Source organism: Lepisosteus oculatus, chromosome 8 (genome assembly GCF_040954835.1).
Source record: "Lepisosteus oculatus isolate fLepOcu1 chromosome 8, fLepOcu1.hap2, whole genome shotgun sequence".
Lineage (NCBI taxonomy): Eukaryota > Metazoa > Chordata > Actinopteri > Semionotiformes > Lepisosteidae > Lepisosteus > Lepisosteus oculatus.
In genome coordinates, this window is record NC_090703.1 from 4711145 (window position 1) to 4735238 (window position 24094).

The window sequence follows — 24094 nt, forward strand, 5'->3', positions numbered from 1 at the left end:
TGCCGTCATACAATATACGAAATCTTTTGTCTGGCCCTTAGATTCAGTGTCTTGCAGCCTTAATTGCACTTTCTGTTGTCTCTCCTTTCAAATAAGCCATTCTCTAATACTCTGGCAAGAGTTGACATTTTAAATTTCTATACCAGCTAAAGACTTGTTACAGCAATGGGAGTTTTTACTGTGTATGTGAAGCAAGGACTGCTTTCGACAGGTCTCCATAATGTTTCACTCATTATGTTTGCCCAATGTGATTAGCAAGGCCCACTTATTTAATAAAGAGCATTCCAGGCTGCATATTCATCAGGTCAGTTTAGAACCTGTTCTTTATTTGGACACATCCATGTCATCGTTCTTGGACAGAAGCTGATAGATTACAATCTGCCAATTAGAAGCCTAGCAAAGATAATGACTCAGTTATCTCTCCGAGGGCAAAACAGGCAGTCAGCTCCTACTAGTATTTATTTAAAGAGAGAGCTGTTGCCATGAAATATGTTTTCCAGGGATGTTATCAGTATAGTCACACTAGGTTGTTCATACTTTCATGAGGAAAATGCCTCCCAAAAAGAAAAGGAAAAAGTATTTTTTTTTTTTGAAGAGCCAACAACAACAAATGGTGTTTTTGTTAATGTATTCTTTGAAAGATGCGATGCTTCCGAAAGGCTCAAGAGCAACTCCTGTATTTTCATTGTACAGTAATGCGCAGGAGTGGCAGGGTGAGGCAGTGGTGGGCATTGCTGCCTCTCAGTACTGGGGTCCTGGGTTCAGTTCCTGGGGTGCTCTCTGCATTGAGTTTTTATGTTCAGCCCATATCCCCCAGAGACATACTGGGAGATTAGCTGGTAGATAACTGGGGAAACCAGTCTTTGATGTGGATGTATGTCTGTTTACCCTGTGAGGGACTGGCGTCCCATCCAGGGTGTGTCCTGCCTTGAGCCTCTTGCTTCCTAGGAGAGGCTCTGGCTCCCCAGCAGCCCTGAATTGGATTAAGTTGTTAGAAAATGGATGGGTGTAATAACGCGCTGTTGGCCACGTTTCTAAGAGTATCACATTCTTCTTAGCCCCTTGTGTACAACAAACAGATTTACTAGCAGTGATGCAAGATAAACTTGTCATGTACTCCAACACAACAGTGTATTAAATTATACACACCAAAAATTACAGAATAACTCTAAAGGAAGGTGAATCAGGAAATTCCTCCCATAACGATCATTGTTTTTGGCACACGCCCTGTAGTCATGGAGTACTCACTGCCTTTGAGGTACAGCTCAATAGTTTGAAAAGACAGGCTGTACGAATCATTTTGGACTCACTGGGGATTCAGAAAATCTATATACAGCATAATGTATCTTTTTTATTTTGCCAATGTCTTGAAATTGGTGCATAAAAAAGGAAAATCAGCTAACTTCCTTCCTCCCCTGTAACCTCAGACTTAGAGCTGAGGAGCTACAACCCGTTTGTAAAAGTTTCACTTCCTACTGTGAACGAACGTCAGCCTTTTAAAAATTCTCATTCACACCAATATTGTAATGAAGAGGATACAAATTACATACTGTATATACAGATGAATACATTTGAAATAATGCAAATATCACTACTTATTAAATGTTTATTAACACAACTGATTTCTTACAATAACAAATGATTACCATATTAAGGAACAATCAAATGTTAATACCACATCTTACCTACAGTACACTCAATAACCTTCATTTGCTAATGCAGTACTGAAAGAACAGGTCACTGAGAAATTGACTACTATGATAGTTGTCTTGTATGAAAAGACAAGGTTATTCATATTTTAAGAGCTGAAACAGAATAAAACCTGTCTCCTTAGAAACTGTTACTTTTTCCTTACCTCAATAGAGCAATTACTCTAATGGTGAAATGCAGGAAGAAGAATCAAACATTCAAGTGGAAAATATGAATCTGCAACAGCCTACACCTCATCAGGAAGAACAGATGAAAAATCCGAATGGACCCCACTGACAAAAAAATCCATTTAGCATAGCACAGTCTGGGCAAATTAATCTAAAGTATGATTGCTCTAATTGAGGGCTTTATTATAACTCTTGCTTTTTGGATTGTTGGGACGGAGTTGAAGAGTGGAAATTGGTATTTAAAAAGAGATTTTTCTATACCTTCCAAGGTGAAACATTTTTGGCAAGACAAGGCTCTATACAACAATGCCTACTCTGTCTATGGTACACATGCTTTGTGTTGTGTTCTACATTATTTCTTTATTGAATTAAGCACCTTTAAACTCCTGTTCATCAAAACTTTAGCAAAAATGTAGAATTGAAATAAAACTGTAACAAAATCAGTATTTAAAATTTGAATTAAATGTTTAAATGTGTGTAAAATGAAACCAGACACAAATTGACATTTATAACACCAGAAGGGTGATAACAGAAATATGATTGGATAAATAAAGATTTATAGTTTCCATAATTTTTTAAAATCTTGACACAGAAATTTAAGAAGCATCTGAAAAACAATTCATCATCTTAAAAACAATTACCACATCTTCTATTTTTAATATTCTCAGTTCTCAGTTATCTTGGAGATGGCTATAATAGTCCTTCGTTAGACAGAGGTACGGTCAACTCAAGAGTTACTGGCACCCTTCATGAAACTCAGCAAAAATGATTGTATAAAATAAACAATACACATAATGATTGAAATGTTCTGTTCAAACGTTTGGGGAAACTACTTACCTTCGCTATAATAAAAGTTATTCTCATTAAAAAAGTTGTTTTATGAGTAATAGTATTTTTCTCAAATACATAGGGGTATGTATGTGGCATATATACATACCAGTGGCATCTGGTATGAAATTCTATGCTTTTTTGTTGTTTATTTTTTACATTCTGTTTTGCTCAGTTTCATGAAGGATGCCAATGATTCTTGAGTTGACTGTATGGTTTACACGAAACAAATGGATTGATCACTTAACCGATGTTAAATGATATTAATGAGAAATGAGACATTAGTTTGTGTTCAGTCCACCGATATCATTAACATCCTTCATTACACCAGCAGCTGAATGGATTGTGAAGGCAGCCACTGATACTTCCTTCTTAACTGCCTCCCAGCGCTTGACTTGGTCCTTGTCATTCTCAATGTCAAACAAGGCGTCTGTTAGGCCAGGAAAACTTGATGACCCATAAGCATCATGCTGACTAGGAGCAAAAATGGTGTGCCTGTAAAACAAAGGCGCGATACGATGAAGTACCGAATGTGATTCGATATCCACATTTCGAATCAAGAAAGCCAACCTCCAAACTACGAAGAAGCGATACTAAGAAAAAAAACGGAAACTTACAGCAGTTGTAGACAGTGAAGAGGAAGGAGTCGTACGCCTCGTTTCATATCAAGTGTTTGCGTCACATTCCGTTAATGAGTGCAGGTGTGAGCCGGCACAGAGATACACTTCACTTGTCTTTTCGCTATTTGTGTGCGCTCTTTTCGTGAGATTATTTGTGGTTTAGACTTTATCATTGACCCTAAAGGTGTTATGAAAATGAGAATTGTCCGTGTGTGTGTATTTACACAAAAAGCAAATGAAGTGGTTACTGTGACTTGGGTACGATTCATGATTTCTAACTAGGTAAGTAGTGTTTTCATCACTAAAAAACACAAGCCACAGCATGAATGTCAGTTATGATTGGTTCTTTTTACATTTTTTAGTAGAAAAAAGTAAAAGTAGGGGTATAATTTGTCCCCATTATGGAATGGAAATTTTTTTATAAGAAAGATTTTTGAGGAATTAATTCACTTTCATAAAAAGAAGTAGAAGTAGTACACTCTATTAACAACTCAGGCAATACTGCAGGTGGGTTTTGTAGGTATCCAAGTCTGGCAGAGTGATATTTTGGAGGAGAAGTTGTACTTTAACCTCTTGCACTTTTTTTGACAACTGCAGTACATGTAAACCATACATAGTTGCCCTAGATAAGGTTAGCTGCAAAGCAAGCAAACACAAAAATAACATTTTCCATCAAATATTTTGGCCTATCAGGGTGCAGCATTTTTAAATTTGACAGCTGTCAGATGCATGCATTTTTAAAAGCTGTCCCATTGCCTGTTGCCCATGGTACCACATTATATACAACACATTCTTTTCTCCTGCCCCCTCCTGACCACCATTTGTCCCCTTCATCTTCTAATGCTCAGATGTTATTGCAATTCTTCTGGGGTAATTTAAATGATTTGGAAACACAGTGCAATCAACTACACATTCTTTGTGACAAATACAGAACCCTTAAGGGTCTGGAGTGAACAGTATGACATTGAAGGAATGTTTTCTAATGTAATTTCTAATGTAATTCTCAAGCATGCTTAGTAATTATTTATATGCGAAGTTGTGACCACTTGAAATTGATCATGATCTGTTTCCAGGAATAATAAAGGGGAAAAAATAAATGTTTATATAGTCCTCCCTTACAGCCAAGTAGAATTTACACCAAGGCAACTACTTTTCATCTCAGAAGGATACACATTTCACACATTAAAAACTCTCCTAACAGGAGACCTTTCTGCCAACCAGCACTTACTCTAATGCAGACAAGTGGTGCCAGAGTTGTGCTCTGACTGCTCTGAAAGGTGCCCCGCTGTCACCCCGGTATTGCTCGTGGGACAACAAAGAGATCAACCTGCAGCCCTGGTCCTGTCATGACCTGAGCCAACCCCAGCAGCCTCTGCCAGTCATTCGTCTGGGAATAACGCTTACTTCTGATTCGTGCATTTCCCAGTGTGCACTTGTTTTCATGCAAATAGTAGACATGGACTTTACTTAGCACAGAAACATTTTGAAAGGCAGTGTCTCCGTGTCTGGGCCAGGGATCAGTCGATCAGTAATTTGTATTATTTTATTTTCATGCAGAAACAGCGACAATGGCGTCAGCAGCCCGGCAAGTATATTTTGTACTCCCCTTTGTCAACATACTGTACTTAAAAACAAAGACTTATTAATATTTAAAAATACATCTGAATTTTTTTTCTGTAATCAGTTTTGATATTGGTGTTCATGTTTTTCCTTCTCATTGAACAGCCTATGTTATGTTATCAAAAATATATATTTAAATATACATTTTGTTCAGGATTAAAACAGAACAATTAAATGAACCTAAAATATCGACCGAGATTAAGTACAGGATATTTTAAGCACTTTCTGGGGGTAATTCAAGAGACTATAAGATGACTCTCCCTAACTCTGATGGAATAAATTCAATAACTGCAAATACGTAAAGGACAAAAATGTGAGCGGAGAACAAGCTCATTCTTAAAATTCTAATTAAAATCATTTCATTTACTTAATTTTCTTTAAATTCTTTTAATAAAATGCTTTATAGCATTGCTTTTATCAGAGAACTATTAGCTAGGTCAGGTATAAAAATCTGTCTAGATCCACATATTTTCACATACAGTAATTGAGATTATGAAATTGCTCACAAAATGGTATTTAGCATTTAACGGAAGACTGTAGGAAAACGTGTGCATAGCCTCCACCTACCACAAACAATTCTGGCATTATTCTAAAGTTACCTGTAACATGAAAAGGCTGTTCACATAAAGGCTTTCTTTTACAATTTATCACCACTCCAGCAAACAAAAGAAAAACTGAATCTAAGCTTTATCTTCCATCTCTGATATATAGTGTTTGTGCAAGAGAGAGAGAGAGAGAGAGAGGGCTGTGTGCAAAAGGAAGTGGATAGAAATTCTCCGCAAGGAAGATGTGGTCAAATCTAATATATGAAGAGGTAGTGACCCTTTAGATTGTCCCACATGACAACGGAGCTTGAAGGACTATGTTCTCAACTCAATGGAAAGGAGAAAAAACACATGCGCTGGAAATGGGAGTACGTTTACATAATTCCAATGACTAATAAATCTCTTGGATGATTACAGAATTGGAAAGATTTATGAGTCATTTGAAATACTTTGCCTCCCACTTAATTTCAGCAATCACAACAGAACTGCATATTGCTGAACATCACTGCTAGCTAATTCATGATACAGGCCAAACTGACATAAAATCACATCATGCATTACTAAGAAATATACAGTAAATTACAGAAAATTGAATGTACCACCACAGTAATGAACTAGACTTAAAAAATGTTTTATGTGAGTTATTACTGATAATATCCCTGATTGCTGTTATGATAAAATATGCATACATTTCATCTTGCAAATACAGCAGCGCTTTGTTATAAATTGGTGTGATGTGGGGATGATCATTTATTAAGCTTCATAGAACGTGGTTTTAAAAGGTTTTTCACTATGAATTATGGAATATGTTGCAGCGTGTCTGTCATTCTTATGGTCTTAATAAAATAAACCTGACACATTTTGTTTTATTTTTAATTTTTCATTCTACTGCATTGATATTAGACATCCAGTGATATACAGTATGCTGGTGAAAGAAATGTTATAAGTAAACACTTAGGCTGATTCCTTGTTATGATTCAGACATGTGTGCTCATGCTGCATTGTTCCTTGTAAAGGTTTCACAGCCTCTTTAGAAAAGTTAATGATTAATGTTACATTAATATCAAAGGCTAATGTTAAAACACTCGCACATGTGCATTAGTTGGACCAGGATCTTGGTTAGTAATTATACAATAAATGATGTTGTTCTGTCATTGAGACACTAAATACACTATGTACAGTCTTTACTTTTCAGCTAAAACACTGGGATCAATTCTACTGTTATACAGTATGTAAGCAGTACCTCACCTGTACCACGGTCTGCCAAATATTCCCAAAGGATCAATAAAAGCTCTTTCCACTTCCATAAGCTGGTCGTTCAGTCTTCGCACTTCCAAAGGGCTGCAACCACAGAAGCACAAAAAAGGAAAGCAGTTGTTCAGAAATACAGATGATAACCTTGTTGCATTTAATACACTGCTTACAGTTTGTAGAGAAAAATCACATTACAGTACATTTATAGGTCAATTTGTTATACCTGTGTGTACATTTCAGTATACATTTCAGGGCTTTTTATGACTTTTTGAAAAGAATTCCACAATTACACTTAGGAAAATGATATGATTCATGGATCATTAGATAGGATATTGCAACTCTCACTGTGGATGGGAGCTGTACCAACAGATGAGAGATTTGCAAATTGAACGGCCATTCAGAGAAGAGGGGACAAAATCAAAACTGGAAACTCAAGACCATTCAGTCTTACTTCTGTTACAGTTACTGTGAAAGTTATATTTAAAGCTAAACTAGAAGAATACTTACAAAACAATGGCATTTTACTCGACAATGTGAATGTAAAAAAGTAAGGTCTTAACTTGCGTGCTAGAATTCTTTAAACAACACGGCCAGCTGATTAAACTAAAGCACATGACATACTGTATTTAGGTTTCCAGAAAGCTTTTTGAAAAGGTCCCTCATAAAAAGGTCAATTCTGACATTCGAAGCCATAGATTTTCAACATGATGTGTGCACACGGTTTGGGAACTGGTTACTGAATAGAAAACGTCATTTTAAGTGGCACAACGTCTAATTGAGCAGCAGTAAGAAGTAATATGTCTCAGAGATCTATTTCAGACCCATTGCTCCTCATAATCCATAACACTGTAGATGCCAATATAGTTAGTAAACTAGTTAAACTTTCAAATAATACAAAAAATAAAGGGAGTGGCAAACAGAAACAGTGGTAAGGGAGTTCTAAAAGTTCTAAAATACAAAATGCTGGATTGGGCAGACAAATGGCAGATAAACTTATAATGCTGATAAGTGCAAAAGGATCCTCACAAGAAGTAGGAAGTCACTTTACAGTATATGTCAAAGGGCTGATTCTGAGCTACAGGAAGTTACACATGAAAGGGATTTGATTGTTTACACAGATTCATCTGTCCTCATCAGGATTTCCAATGTAGGGAAACCGTAAATAAGCAAACAGAATGCTTGGGTATAGAGCAAAAAAAAAGTTCTGACACTTTAAAATGCACTAGTAAGGTCTCATTCTGAATATCATGTTCGGTTTTGCTTACTGTACAACACAAATGAGCCTTGGAAGAGCTCAAAGAAGAGCAACAAGCATTATTCTTGGTCTCAAAGGATTGTCCAATACACAGACTAGAAGACTTGATCCAAGTATACAAAAAATTTATAAAGATGGGTTCAACCTGCGGGGCTAGATCACAAGACTGGAAACTAAAAGAGAATTCATTTCAGACTGAGAATAGGAAACGCTTGGCTCCTTCAAGAACCAGACGGATAAAATTTTAGTGTAATTGGCTATTAAACTACCAAATGAGGCTTGGGGCTAAAGCTGGCCTCCTTTCATGTCTTATTAAGTCTTTTTTCTGTGTTCTTCTGTACAGTCCAGATAATCAGGAGCTGTCGGCTGGGAACTTTGGAAGAACCAACAAAAGAAATTCAGTCATGTCCTTTTGAGCCATTAAAGCAAAACACCGGGAAACTCTAGCGTGGCTCATTTAAGCAGTCAGTTCAATCGACGAAAAAGAAAAACCAAAAACACATGAATGAAAAAAATGTTATGCTAATGCAAGGACTATCTGAAAATCCTTATACATTTGATAAATAACGAAACTGATGAAAAAAATCAGCGCTTCTCCTCAAAACCTAAACATATTTATATGTTCTATCTAAATATTCATTGCATGCCATTATTACATCTATCAAGGCACTGGTATGAAATTATTTACAGTAATTGCTGTTAATCAATTTCTGATGCACTGAACTATATAAACTGATTCTTAGGTCTCTACTTAGCAGTACATAAAAGCAGTACACCAATTCTGGGTATCCATGGCTCACAAACCTGAAAGTATCACATTTAGATATGTTCTCCAGAACGATAGCCATATGTATGATAGCCCTATTTACAGTAAATATATACAGAGTCTTTCTTATGATGTTGGACTGTACTATTTAATCACTATTAAATAAAAGAGTGCACACTGTGTTTCGATCTCTTATCTCTTATCAAAAACTGCAGGTCCAAGTAAGCTGTAAGCTTGAGGAAAATCTATTATTACTAAAATGTTTGACTGTCCTCTAATTCAGAGATTCAATCCAATTTTCAATTCAGTTTTATTTGTATGGCGCATTGTCACAAAGCAGCTTTACAGATGTCTGGGCCTGAACCCCCAGTGAGCACGCCTAAGGCGACAGTGGCAAAGAAAAACTCCCTCAGACTGAAGCAGGAAGAAACCTTGAGAGGAACCAAGATTCGAAAGGGGGAGCCTGTTCTACTCAGGCCGGCACGGGTTAAATTAGAACGAACACACATGAGAGTCCTCTGTATACTATTACATGGTGGGAAAAGCACGATCATGTATGGAAATGTCCAACAGTGTCCCGAATGTTCAATTGGTTTCCTTCAGTTGAGATTTCTCTGGAAAGGGCTTTGGAGAGGATCGGCTGCTGACTGTGCGACTGGTGAAAGGAGATGGGTTCTGCACCTGGGCCTCCTAACAGTCCACCTCCGAATGGGTGGATAGAGAAGAGATAACAAAGATGACTTGATTTTGTTTAGTTTTTGTATTTAAACATATGAGTAATGCCTTGTAGACTCCGTCTCCACCAAAACTCACATTTGACAAGAGCTTTTTTCATTATTTTTAACTAAGTAGCTTTCTCTAAATTATAGGTTATGTGTATAATCACCGCAAATTACCAGTGGTGTGCATAAACGCATAAAAATAGATTAATAACGTGCAAAAAATAACCGAGTCAGGGGCACAGTAATGGTCTGTGTTGATTAGAGGGTGAGCACAAATCACATTATTGCGGAATTTGTACGCAGTCTAATTATTCAGACAGCATTTGGCAGAACTCCAAATTGTGTAGCTAGGCTCTTCTTCTCCTACTTTTCCATTTCGGATTTCGCTTTTGCCGTTTACAAAACCTTTTCCTGCGGCCGAACGGGTGGTCGATCTGTGAAAGGAAAGAAAAGGCGCCCCTCTACAGCCGTGAACCCGTGAGTCGACTCGCTTTCTCCTCCTTCTCGCACCTCTGGGGCTTTGAGAAGGTGGCCCAGTCTGATGTGGCCCCGAGACTCTGCCCCCGAGGTGTTTCCTCCTCTCGCCGTGACCAGAGCACAAAATCGGGGGAAAGGCCGAAGGAGGAGCTTCTGCTCCAGGGTCAGTGCAGATGGGATTCTTGATGATTCCCTTCACGTGGAAACGAAGCCAAAGCTCTCCACTACTCTGTACATCCACCACAGCAATCACCAGCCTTTCAACGGAATCTCATTGCAGGCCTACCGCAGGTTTCTTTTGGCATTATTTTAAATGGCAGGTAAACAAAGAGAGATATTGAAATAGGGGAGTAAATCTATTTCCTTCTCCCTGTGACAGCAACACCGCTGCCGGCTGTGAAGTCTCCAGGTCGTAAATGACTGTGCTGCCGTTGTTGAAAGAAGCCACCATGTGGGCCGGGTCACATCCATTGAAATCAACGGATGTAGGAATGCCGTGTTCTACGAGGAAACAAATACACGAACTGCGCGATCTTGGGACAAGTGCTCTGTGCAAAGCATTTGAAACGTGTATAAAAGCTTAATTAGACCAACCACACTCTGCACATCTGGGCTGAATAAAATGTAGCTGGTCTTATACAATTTCCAGAAGAGAGCTAGGTTAGAAATTCGCTCTTTCCACTCTCTGCAGTGTAATGTCATAAGCAGACAGAAGCACCCGCATCACTCTTGTGAGCAGAGGAAAGGAGTTTTTCCCAGTGGCTTGCAGCAGGGGCTAAGAAGGCCTATCACCACAGTATGGCGCATATTGCACCATCGGCTCATACTAAATTTAGTAAAACGACCCAAATTTCATCCAGCAGCCAAGAGCTAACAAAGAAGAACCCTTCCATTATATTGTTTGTGCTTTCCTAAAATCCTTGATCCATGCAGAAAATCATTGTATCAACTACATACAGTAAGAAACATGCAGTATTTCCTATAGTTAACAATATCACAGAACAGCTGTATATACTGTATACATATGAATTTGAATTTAAAAACTAACTGCACATCTGCATAATGTATTCAAAAAAAGGAATATAGTTTCACTTTTTATAGTGAATGTTAGAAACCAAATGCTGCAATACAGCACTAGAATACAATGCATATGCTCACAATTATTTATACATTTCCATCTTATCTTTACAAATAATTATTAATGTATAACTTAGGCTCTCTAAATATCTCTTGCAAGAAAAAGTATGAAACCATCACAGGTAAAAGAGAGAAAAAGAATTAAAAATTAATTAAATACCTGCAATGTATTTGTAAAATGTAAAAAATCAGAACATTTTCTTTAATGCGTGGGGAGAAAAACAAGTCTGAGGGGAAAGAAAATAAAATAAAACTGCAGTCTGATTCATCTTCTGGCTTTGAAAATACTATTCAAATGAGCAGTGGTTTGCATTAGACGGTGCTGAGAAATATGATTGCAAGGGCCCAGAAAAAAATTGTTTCCATCAGAAGTGTTTAACACCGAGAAGACAAAGATCCTCAAGGAAAAGACAGAAAAACATTTCATCTCACTCATTTTCAGAGAGAAGTTGGTGGGTTCTCTGCTCACTCTGACACCACCCAAACAGAAATGAAAAAAGTAAATAAAAAACAATCTGGTAAGTTTTCTTCTGCACGATGGAGATCATCACAATGTGGAAAATCAAGATCAGCAGGAACATGGCGTCACTGGTTCTTGTGAGCAGTGAAGCAAACCTATCAGCGAGCCCTGCTTTTTCCAGCGTCCGGTAACTCACAGCTTCCAGTCGTTGCTTTCGGAAGGGATCTGAAACAAAATTTACCAGGAACATTTCGGTGTACAAAATGCTCTGGCTTCACCATCTCATCCAAAGGACGGCGCCTTTTACAGTATAATGTCTCCATCACCATACTGGGGAATTAGGGCTCATACCGACCATGGGTGGTATGAGCCCACTGGCCCCACTAACACCAGCGACCTTACTTTTTCCTAGGAGGCCTCTCATCCAGGCACTGGCCAGGCTCTCACCTGCTGAGGTTCAGTGGGCTGCCAGTTGCGAGTTGCAGGGTGATATGGCTGCTGGCTAAATGGATCGAAGGATCTGCTCTCACAGACAATGAAATATATTATAGATTGATTTCCAGTCAATAAAAACTGTACTGGATCCCTGCCCCTTTAACACAAGTGAAATGACAGAATCATCTCATGCTGTACACACAGTTACGGTACCATTTTCAGTCAAGCAGACTCACTCTACTTCAAGGTATATCACTGTTATAGAGTGAACATTATGTATTCATGCCCTTGGGAAACTGCGCCTTTGCCGTGAAGCTTTGCTCTAGCCAGAAACCCCAGTAAAACATGGAAATTGAAAGCATGCTACAGCATCCCACTTACTATAATGTCCAGACTCAAGATCACATTCTGTACCGAGAGAGCAAGGTGGTAAATAGCATTTCCCAGGCCAAGCTACACTTCTATGGCTAATGCCATGTTTTCAGAACAGGACCCTCTGCAGAAGCTCAGCATGTCTATTTGCCTTGCCGATGCTGTACTGCTGTGTTATTTACCTGTAAGTCCATGTGTTCAAGGGTAAAGACAGAGAAATGACTGACTGATAGAAATGTGCTTTTGATACCAGTGCTTTTATTCCAATCCGTCAGTGTTTTCTCTGTCTTATATATATATAATGGCATCCACAGCAGACAAAGCCCCCTGCTGCATAATACAAAAGAAGCTGCTGGGTTCAGTTCACAAGCACAATACTACAGTTATTTTAAAAAAATCAGACACACAATTTGTAGGCACCCAATGTGAAACTGAAGCTGAAGCTGTGCAAATGAACATAATCTTACAAAATAAACATCCTGCTCAGACAGAGTAAACACTCTCAACCATATTTTAGTACTTCATTTAATTTACACACACATCTTTGCTTAATTAAAGCTGTGTGATGGAATCAGCTTAACATCCTTTCATAATTGGGAGGTAATAATCACTTTAATGATTATGTTGCAATTAAAAATAATTGAAAATGTTTTGTAAATGATGAGTGAAAGGAGTGTCCTGGATTACAAAAATATTTTAGACAGTATTAGAAACAAAAAGCTAGTATTATGTCCATAAGACCAGTAATACAAAGAGGAAATTCAAGATATTTCATTTGTTTGGATGCTAGCAGACAATCTCATCAGGCAGCTTCTTGAAATAAGCCTTGGATGGTGTCACTTGAATGTTTTAGCAAGCTAGTGTAGGACTTTCCTTTTAGTATGGACATCTAGCTGGCCACTCTTCTCTGATTTGATTCTAGAATAGGCATGGATTTTTTGTGATAAGTTAACCAAAAAGTACTGTACACATAATACTACTCACTTGTGTACATTATAAGTTATTGGACAGGTAATTACCCACTCTTGAATTTGATTGTTGTTCTCTCTTAACTTCCTTTGCACCTCGTACAATGTTTGCTAATCCTCTTCGTTTGGTATTATCTGCAAACCTGCTGCGTTTAATAATCATATCAAAATCTACATCACTGACATGACCTTAGTAATGGAAGAGCAGCTGTCCTAATACAGATCCCTGTGGTAATGCAGGAATGACATCGCCCCAGTCTGAGCATGCTTCCCTTACCTGTATTCCTGTATTTGCCCATCAACATTTAATTTCGAAGGCAGTGTTGACTCCCTTAGAAGGCTAAAATGGCTGAACTGTTTTATGATGTTAGTTTGGCGCTGTCTGGATGTCTTGAAATAATGTTTTGGACTCCTTGCTTTAACTTGCACATGCACTTGTCTCAATCCAGATGTGTCACCTTGACTCCTGCTGCCCTCAAACTACAAACTCTTAAAAGGGTCCTTGACGCAGCTCTCACTTTCAAGTGTCTCGGAGAACAGAGCCTTCAACAACCACCACTTCTCTTTTTCCCGGTATTTCACACACACTTCAGTGTTTCAGCTATGTTACTGTTAGACATTTAACTGCAGTAATTACTGGTGTAGCTTACAGGGGATCATTATCTTTACAGAAAAGTTTTTTTTAATAGAAAAGGAGGCAGAATGCCAATATAAATAAATATTGCCAATGGCAGCTAAAGAGACCCCAGTAACGTCTTATCATATCATGAGACCTTTTGCAAGGAGGCAGTCTATGATGTAGTTCAATGGACAGCACTACTGTTTGTTTCCTGTTGCCTATAAGAATAACAAGATGTGAAAAAAGGCAAATGGGCAGAGACAGACTGGATCCATCGATATCAGAATGAACATCTATTCAGGTTAGGGTGAGAGTTAAAGCAGCAGTTACTATGCATCATGGGCCTTAATAATACTTAACTCTTCATCCAATCACAACGCTATGGAAGGAACTGTCGTCCTACTTCTCATTTAGGTTTCCTGCACATGAAAAAGTAAGAACCTTAGTGCTAAAGAAGTCATCAATTGATTTGTCTCAGCACCACTGATCTGCATCTTTTTACATTAAAAAAATATTTTGGTAAAAGGTTACAATTTTCCCACAGGTAATAAAACTAAAATGACAAGCTCCAGAGGAATGTGGTCTGAGTGTGATGCAGTATGCATCCTTGCACTGATTACCCTTAAGTGCAACTATTGATTATTGTAAATTGTAAACTGAGGACTGGATTAATCAGTTAATGGAACACAGGAGTGAAGTCAATAAGCACTGTTAGGAGCAGTTCTTAAGATCCATCAACATCGTTGACACTGCCCTTTTAATTTCTAAGGCACTGAGGTAGACTACTGAGCGCCGCCAGGACAGGACAGGCTGGTGAATTCCAAACAGCCTTCAGCCAGAGTTAGATGAAAGGACAGCAACGCAGAAGAGGCCGAGAGAAAATTACAGCAGGTCATGCTTACTGAGCAGAGACACTGTTCTCGATGCTGCAGAGAAAGCAGATCGAATGCCGAAGGCGTTATTTCAAACGGTTTTCGCTCTCCTATTTTAGTGCCGTATATAGTGTAGCATGCATCACTGAAATATAAACTAGAGAAAAACCTCTCTCTGTGGCAGTGCGTTTGAGACATTGAAGGGTAATCAGCTAAAAGCTATCAGAGTGTCACCTTTGTCATCTCCTCTGCTATGGGATTATGATTTGTTCTATATTCTCCCAACAAGATCAATGATGATCAATGATGGTCATTTTTGCACATGGATACATTATTACTATAGAATGGTGCACTGGAAAACAACAACAACAACAACATGGATTAATCATTATGTGTACTTAAATCATGACAACTTAAGGGTCCCACATTCAGAAAGCTTTGTTTGATGCAGGTCTTTATAGAAAGGAAATCATCCCACCAGGCTAATCCTTGACTCATGGCCTTTTGCTGCAGGTGTCATATAACCTATTGACTAGAATCTCCCAGGTGGCTCATCCATTTGAGAGAGCAGAGGTGTGCTATAGCTGGGAGGTTACTGGTTTGAATCCAGCCTATATATTTTTTATTTTAGTGACACAACTGGGAGACTGCTGTCGGGTCTTGGATATCTGTGGTCACTTTGTGATCCCCGCTCTTCTGCATCCCCGATACTGTTGAATGTAAGCAAGGAATAAAAAAAAAAGAAAACTGATACCCTCTCGCCGGACCTGTTGTTTCATACAGGGCTGAAGTTTCAACTTGAGGGGAGTTAATGTAAAATAAGCAAACACACTGACCTACTGACTTATGTAAAACCTAACAATCCTCAGACTGTTTTCTAATTGTAGTAATACAATCTTATCATGGAGCAAAATGTCCATGTGCTCAAACGAAGGCCCTGGCATGAAGAAGACAGTGAAGTGTAATATTCTGCTGAGCGACTGAAGACCCGGGAACTGCAGGAACCCTGAGCCCCACAACAAACCCTCACGCCATCCTGGCTGGGATCTGTCAGGATTTCAGACTTCCTTCTCCCAGAATCAATTCTACTGTGTAATGGGATTTTCAAAACCCTCTTAGAACCCAATAGGCTGAACTACTTCAGTAATTGACGGGCTTACAGTAAGTGTTTGCTTTTTGTCTTGTCATTTGTGATCATATACAGAGTTTAGATAATTATTCAGGTTTCAAACAGTATACAGTATATATCAGTATACTGTATATTTATACAGCTTCAATCTGTCAAAGCAAACCATTGTAAAGAAGAATTCAAGGGCAGGGGGTTCCTGTCACACATTTCCCTGTCAAGTTACTGTTGTAGAAGATTCCTGGCATTTGTGCTGAAACTTGAAAACAAATGGGTAACACTTAATATGAATGTTGCTGCATTAACAGTTTCATAATCCCTTCGTATCTGCTACACAAGACATTATAATCACATGCACTGCGCTTCAGAAGGACGTGTGCAAATGGCTTCGAGAGTGAATAAAAGGTCTTGTATTGCAGTTATGAAGGGATTCCGAAGCCATAATGTACTGTAGCTAAATAAAGCATTACCAATAAATGTAATGACTAGGCACTTGAGAGTCTTGGTGCATCTCCCTGTGTATTTAGGTATAACATATCGCTCCATCGACAGTTACCATTTAAAGCCTTAATATAATATTACTATATAAAATATTCTTTAATAGAGTTTTCTTATACACATGTCTGATATCACAGTATCTTAAAACACCCTTCAACACTGATATTCATAAAAAAAATTTTTGTAATGAGATCTTTCAGCTTCAGAAAGTCGCCTCAATCTAGCTTTTCCCCACCAACAAAGTGCTTTTCTTTTTTACAGCCCTGAGATACTGTTGTGAAAGGCTGTGCAATTTCGTCTTTGTGCATCTTGTAAAATGACCATTCAAAGATAAATAGATAATATGGAGTGATTATTTATTTCCCAATTATTTGTGATTTTTCACGCTGCATCCACTGCATCTAAATTGCCAAAGAATCCAGGAACTGACAGCATGCAGCACTGCAGAGGGGCAAGTAGTGTAATGGGTAAATAGAAAAGGGTAATAGTAACTTTGCTGCACTCCACACAAAGCCTCTTAAGATCACTTTATTGGCCATATACAATTTCTTGAATTAGGAATCTCTTTTTCACATACCTGTCACGATCGCTACCCCCCCTCTTAAGGGCGCTCCAGCCCTTCCTCGTTCTGTCCCATTCCCCACACCTGTTCCTTTTCCAGCCCCTCTTTAGTTCCACCTTTACAGCCAGACGCAGGCGTTTGCCCGGGGCTTCTCATTGAATCCCGTTTCCTGAGAGCCCGGGTTCCTGCCGCGTCTGGCTCCGTCATGGTTTTAGTTTCCTGTTCCTGATTCCCTGCCCCGCCGGCCCCGACCCGGTTCTGGTTTTTAATTACTTTGGATGGATACCCTGGTCTTGGACTCTGCCTCCCGCATTGGATCCCCCCTTTGGATATACCCTTGGATTGTTCGCCTTGGATTCACTCCCCCTGGACACCTGCACTCCTTGGACACGCCCCCCGTCTCCAGACCCTTCTCCTGCATGACTATTTTCCCTATTGTATCCTCACAATTATGGATCGTCCGCATAGGGCCTGGAAAGAACTGATCGTGACAATACCCTTGCTTGCTCTCCATGAGACACACAGACAGGGAGAGAAGCTGGGGGTCAGAGGGCAAGGTCAGCCATTGTACAGCGCCCCTGGAGCAGTGGGGGTTAAGGGCCTTGCTCAGGGGCCCAACGGAGTAGGATTCCTCCCTCCGACTGCGGGATTTGAACCTGCAACCTTCCAGCCACCAGCACAGATCCTGAGCTATAGAGCCACCGCTCTGCTCTAAATGGTAGTTTTAGTACTTTACTTCCATGAAGAAACTTGATGCCATCTTACGCATCTGTGTGTAGCCCTTATGATACAGGACACATAAAGCACAGCAGGCATTTCACTCAGATACTGACAGAACAAACAGGAAGTTCTGCCTTCATTGCTATTTTCTTAGGGATGCCAGAAAACCTCTAGACAGAAGCGTGAGACAGCTGCGAAGAGAGAAATTTAGACACAGGCTACACCAGACGGCACTGAGAGAGATTCTGTGTAAATCACCTGTGAGGACACTTCAAATTCAATGAAACAAAATAAACGGTTTTTCAACTTAAGTTTCAATATTTAAGCACTTTTCCTAGGAGCTGATAGACAATACCTTGGTGAGTTCCCTTATCTATGTGTTTCATATTGACATTAGCTGTGTATAAAATACTTAAATGTTATAGACATATTTTGGAAACACACTAAAGTCAGTGAATGTACTGAAAAACATCAAAACAGGCATGCAATTACATCGTAGCTTAAATCAATAGTGTCTCCAAAATGCCCAAAAGCTGCGCTCAGACTTGGATGTTAACAACATACAAAGTTTAAACAACAGCATTTCAAGAGTAATCATACGAGTGAAAAAATATGACTGAAGCCAATACCCTGGCTTCCTTCAAGAACGGACTAGATGAGCTCCGTGGATCAATTACAGTTTAGTACTGTATTAACTACCAAAGGGCTATATGGACTGAATGGTTTCCTCTAGTTTCTAATCTTTCTTATGTTGGTATCGCTCTCACTCTTTTGCTTTGAATTGTTTCACTGTCAACATGCTCCTGCTCCAGAAAGACAACTGTCCCTTCATTTTTTATTAGCTATGCAAGTAGTGTGGCTTGCAAAGTCACATTTATTTTAAGAACCATACAGACTTGAGGTCAAAATTACACTTCAGCACAGAATTCTGGGGTATTCTGATACAGTGACAATCCTTAAAGACAGAAACAATCCTTAAAGACTCGGGACATTATGAGTCTATTGTTCCAATGATGCTTCCAAAATGGAAGGTAGAATTAATACAATTACTTTTCAAAGCCAAAGAATAAGTCGTTTGCTCTGCACAATTATAGACATCCTCAAGCTTTGTTGCACGGTAATGAGCAAATGATTAAATGGCAATGCTTTCTGCCTTTGAGCACTGAAAGACCTTTAGGGACTTAACAGGATTTTTAAATAGGAAATTGATAAAACCTGAGTAGCCCTTGTTCAGTAGTAGACTTCAGTCACAGAAATATTTCCCTCTAATCGGTATGATGTACTGTAGGTGTTGGAATAACCTTGGGATGTTATCAGGCAACCTGCAATAATGAAATAACAAAGACTGACCTCCACCAGTAAAATACTGTCCCTTACTGCTAAAAAAAAATCACATAATAAATACTGAAAATTGAACTTAGTTATTGTTATATAAATATAGTTTGAAGTGTGTGAGTTTTTAATTCAGTGGCAAATCAGGACAAGCAAATATTTAAATAAGGCATAATGTTACACACATACAACATACAAATTACACTATTTACAAAACAAGGCACCATAGAGGACTACATTTTAAGACTTAAAAAACATAGAATGCTAACCCTGTAACCTAAAATCCTATGTAATGCGGAAACAGGCAAACAAAAAATTACCTGTGTCCTAAATAAACAAAATTACCACCCATGACTAACTCTACCTTCCTATAAATCAGGGAGCCCACAAATGAATTGGAATCTATCTATTCTAAATGCATCATCAACTAGAGGAGAACAGTTATTAGCCTGAGGGTTCCACAATAAAGGAAATGAGAATTTCCTAAATAACTGAATTGCAAGATCTCTAAAACAAGGTTCAAATTACTTAGCCAGAAATTGCTCTCCACGTCCGATCAGAACAAGACTGATGTTAATGAAGACTAACGATTTGCTAAGAAGTTAATAAGAATAAATCAGAAATTTCCTTTGATGCTTTGCATCTACCTATCCCTCAAGATGAACTGCAACAGATACATTTTACAATACCTTCCCAGCCATAACAATATTACTGTTAATGCACTTTAATTTTGCACATGTTTAGGAGATTACAAAATCATGTTTGTGAGATTACAATAGGATTTCGCTGACATGATGCTAAATAACCATGCTTGTCCCCAGAATCCACAGTCAACTTAATCTGACTATTAATTATGATTCTGCAGATTTATTGTTTAATTAATTGTGAATCACAAGTGACCAACATTTTATCTACGACAATGTGCAGGATGGCTGCTCCCAATGATGCAAATACAAGAGAAGTGACATATTTTAAAAATGGATAATTGGAATTAGGAAGACGTGCTCTACAAAAAAAAAACACAAGCCCAAGTAATTGTACTTAATTTTAAGTTAACTTAAGTTTTTAATATTAACAGAAATCGATCTGCCAATCAGTGTAATGGCAGAAAGAAAGCAGGCACAAGCACGAGAGAAAAACTTAGAAGGGTCTGATATTTCAAAAAAGGGACATCAATGTTCACACAGCTCGTTTTCATGATGAGAAAGGAACATTCTTTTTACGAATAATGATGCGAAAGGTAGTGTCTAAATAACAGATAAAATAACAGATGGCACCATGTGACAGAAAGGTTTAGAAACCATGAACTATCTGTCACAACAAAACTTCGAGCAAAACAATGACCGTGCAAGACGTGTATAATCACAAGCCCTACTAAGAAAAATGAAACGCATTTAAGCGTTGCATATTCATGGAGATTCTGTTTCATTGGACATTGAGGACACCGTAAATAACTTCATTAGCGGGAGTGCAACGCAAGGAATGTATTCTCACTAATGAAGCCTTGATTTGCAGAAGGTAATTTGTTCCATCTATAATAATTTTTAAATATACTAACAGCTGGTTTATTATCTATTTGTAAACTATTCATTTGCAAACCCCCAAATGACAGTATGACCTAAAATTCAGTGGGTTATGAAGCAAAATATTATGCTTCTGTTAGGACTGAGCAATGCACTTAACTCAGTTAATAGCTCATGTCAACCTTCAGTATTGTGATCCTATTTTGTCTGGTTATCTATGTAGTTCAAATGACACCTGTGGAAGGAAACACTTGTATTCTAATATGGCCACAATAATACATGTATATTTATCCCAGCAGCATTTCCCAAAAGAGAATATATTAATTGCCCAATATTTCCAGTATAACACATTTTAATTTCCTGAAAGTAAATCATTTTTAGCTACACTGATTAAAACATATCATTCTTGACCTGCAGTCGTTGCTTTATATTTGTTCTATTCAAAAGGCAGCAAGCACCATTTATTTATCTTGAATTTTCCATCAAATACAAGCACTCTTGGACAGAGATTTGTATCCATTAGCTGATTAACCAAATCCTATATTTGGAAACTAGCTCAGCAATGAGTGACAGTAATGGCAAATAATCTTAGCAGTAATGTTTCCAGGGTAATTATATGTTCTATAAAAGATAATTACATTTTTTTCTTTGTCAATTTAGTGACAGGACTCCAAACAACCACACTGGTGCTTCTGTATCTCAGTTTGGCCTGTTTATATCTCTGCAAAGGCTGTCTGAAAAGGCATGCTACACCAGTGGACAGTAATGACCTTGACATTTACATCAAATTATAAATGAAAGCACAATTTAACTGAGGCCTACAGTATCTGCAGACATTTAAGATACGGTTAGCCTGCTATTGAGAATAATTTGTTGCATTTTTAAAGTGAGCCACATGGAGACAAAATTGTTTACACAAAAACACCTTCGCCAAATCTACTTCACTATAAACAAAATGAAATGGATCCTGTGTGTTCATGTTAGCATGTATTTTGTTTCAAAGGACAGCGAAGGGCAGAGTCTGTGTGCTGGGACCAAAGTTTAAATGTCTTTGAACAGGTCTGCTGGTGCAGACTTGAGGGTGTTTCTGGGAATGGAAAGGAAGTCGCAACACAAATAACCCCAGAGCAACACACCATTTTTCCACCTTCCAACTAATCCCGTCTTTGTTTCACAGAGCTATAATCTGAACACGGCACCTTTCAGTTACAAACCAGGGCTTCAAACAATAAGTCCCCCAAAATATCTGCAGTTGATTCTATCATCCTCTGCTATTGTCATCATTAATTAAAATACTTGGCACACTACAGGAGGTAGGAATGTTGTGCCTTAGTTCTTGGTTATCTTTCTATTATAGTTATATAATCTTTCCTTCATAATCACCTAGAGGATGTGACCTTTTTTCTGGTGAAATTACTCTGCCTTTTAACTTCATTACCAGCCTTTCCCCTGGTGGTGTCACAGTTTTATGTCTTATTATAACAATCTGACACATATTACACAACACTACTTCTCTCGTCCTGCAGGGTTCTGGTTAGAAAGTTCGAAATGAATTGCTTGTCTACACAGAGTTTAAATGTACAGCCTTGTGGGGGATGGGTAACATCACAGAATAACCTACTGTGATGACCTGCACAGACAAAAGCAAATATCATACTTAGTGTATTAAGGAAATGACATGCCATGCTTTATGTTACATTGCATGTTTTCTGTGATATGTTATTAATTTTGACTTTGCTTTGCCTCATGTGTGTAGAAGAATATGTTAACATAGAACCAGTTAATGTGGGTTAAAGCTGCCTACAGGGCTGTTAGCAGCCAAGGTCTCTGTTTCTTTTTGTATTTACTTTTTCTGTCAACGTGTGCAGCTGTCTCTCTTTTGGATCCGATTAGAAACTTATATGGGAAAGCAGAAGGACTGGAAAAATATTAAGAAGAAATAAAATAAATAAAAAAATCTCTGTTTTATTCATTTGATTTGATTATATACAGTACATTTATTGGTTCTCAGAAGCGAGATTTAGCCCCATGAACTTGCAGGCCTTGGTGGTAAGGCAAGACCTAACCATTTAGCTAAGCTTTCAGGACTTTATTTAGCTCTGCATTGTAATTTAAAATGCAAATACAGACAAGGTGCAAAATCACTAAAGTGGGGGACATTACTACTGAAACCTTTGTCAAGCACAGGAACATGGGGGCCAAGCTTAGTTGCTATGTGAGGAAACGCAAGAGTCTTGCTCTCTGGAAGGAAGAAAAACATCCTTTTTAAGAACCTTAAAGGCTGTGCTCGACCTCCTCCTCTTCAACATTCTTCACTAACATAATGAATGTCAGGAATTGGACACATCTGAAACACCAGGATGAAGCCATGAAGAGAGAGCAGTGACTGTGAGTTAATCACTGCAGAATTCTAACACGACAAAATCACCTTCACGGAAATGAAGTGACTTGTCTTGATAATTGCTAGACCTCCAAAGGCAACAGGTCACTGCGTTACACTATCAGTCAGGCCAATATGAAATCGTAACATGAGCAGCCACCAAACGATATATTTTTTTTCTTACAGTCTGTAACATTTAACAGCTTTTTTAGCTCTCTCTCTCTCTCCACGTTCCTCAACCTCTATGTCTGTTTATAGAAACATATCAAAATTCATGCCATCTGTTCTGTCTTCAGTCTACTGTATCTGACTAAAGATACAATCTCCTCATTAATGCCTCTGCAGCTCAGCTAACTTTATACCATATTATTTTTTTATCAGGAAGGGTTTTGTTTGTGCCCCGTGGCTGGAATTAATCAGGTATTGGTCAATAGTAGCCAAGAAAAAAGGAACATCATTCTTGATGTCTTCTACAAAAGACATAAACCGCGCCAAAGGTCAAAAATACAAAAGGATTGTAAGCAATTCTATTATCTCATTTTTCCTTTTGACATTATAACCAACACAGTAAATAACAAATATCTTTCATTATAAATCACTCATTTGTAAATTATTTTTATACAGGTCTTAATGCCTAGGGAGTGTGACAGGGGCCAGTTTTTGTTTGTTTGGGGATTTAAGCCGCCTCACGTAACCACACACCTTTTTACGCACCCCACACAGGTCTGCCCTGCCCCTTGAAGTCAGCAGCAGTGGCAAGCACCCCTCCCAGCCATTTCCTCTGGCCAGTCACTCCCTCACCATCTCCGTGTCAGGCGGCGTGCCGAAAACAGAAACGGCCGAGGACGCTACCGTTTCTCAATCCCCCTCCCGGGGCTGCAGCTCTGGCGCTCACCCCTTCCGGGGTTTAAGCCTTTCGCTTTCTGGGTTCCTCGCCGCCACGCCTGGTCGGGAGGGGCTGACTCCCCTGAGTGCACAAGGATTGCTGACCCCTGCACTGTCCAGTATAGAGGGACACCGGCTGCACACAGCTGACACCAATCCCCTGATGTCCATGTGCAAATTTGATCACATGGGACTTTCTCACCAGAGTAAAGGGCATAGATACCCTTATTAATTTAATAAT

The 24094-nt window shown here is 38.7% G+C and overlaps 1 protein-coding gene across 1 annotated transcript in view; it reads right to left on the bottom strand.

Annotated features, from left to right (window-relative positions):
- Window positions 1–290: 290 nt before the first annotated feature.
- Window positions 291–24094, bottom strand: part of LOC102692081 (putative N-acetylated-alpha-linked acidic dipeptidase) — an 82568-nt gene continuing 58764 nt past the window's right edge. Inside the window, exons 16-17 of the mRNA XM_015350488.2 lie at window positions 6739–6831; window positions 291–3200 (exon numbers count right to left, since the gene is read on the bottom strand). Of these exons, the coding sequence (XP_015205974.2) occupies window positions 2987–3200; window positions 6739–6831 (307 nt within the window). The 3' untranslated portion in view covers window positions 291–2986. The remainder of the gene's footprint in view (window positions 3201–6738; window positions 6832–24094) is intronic.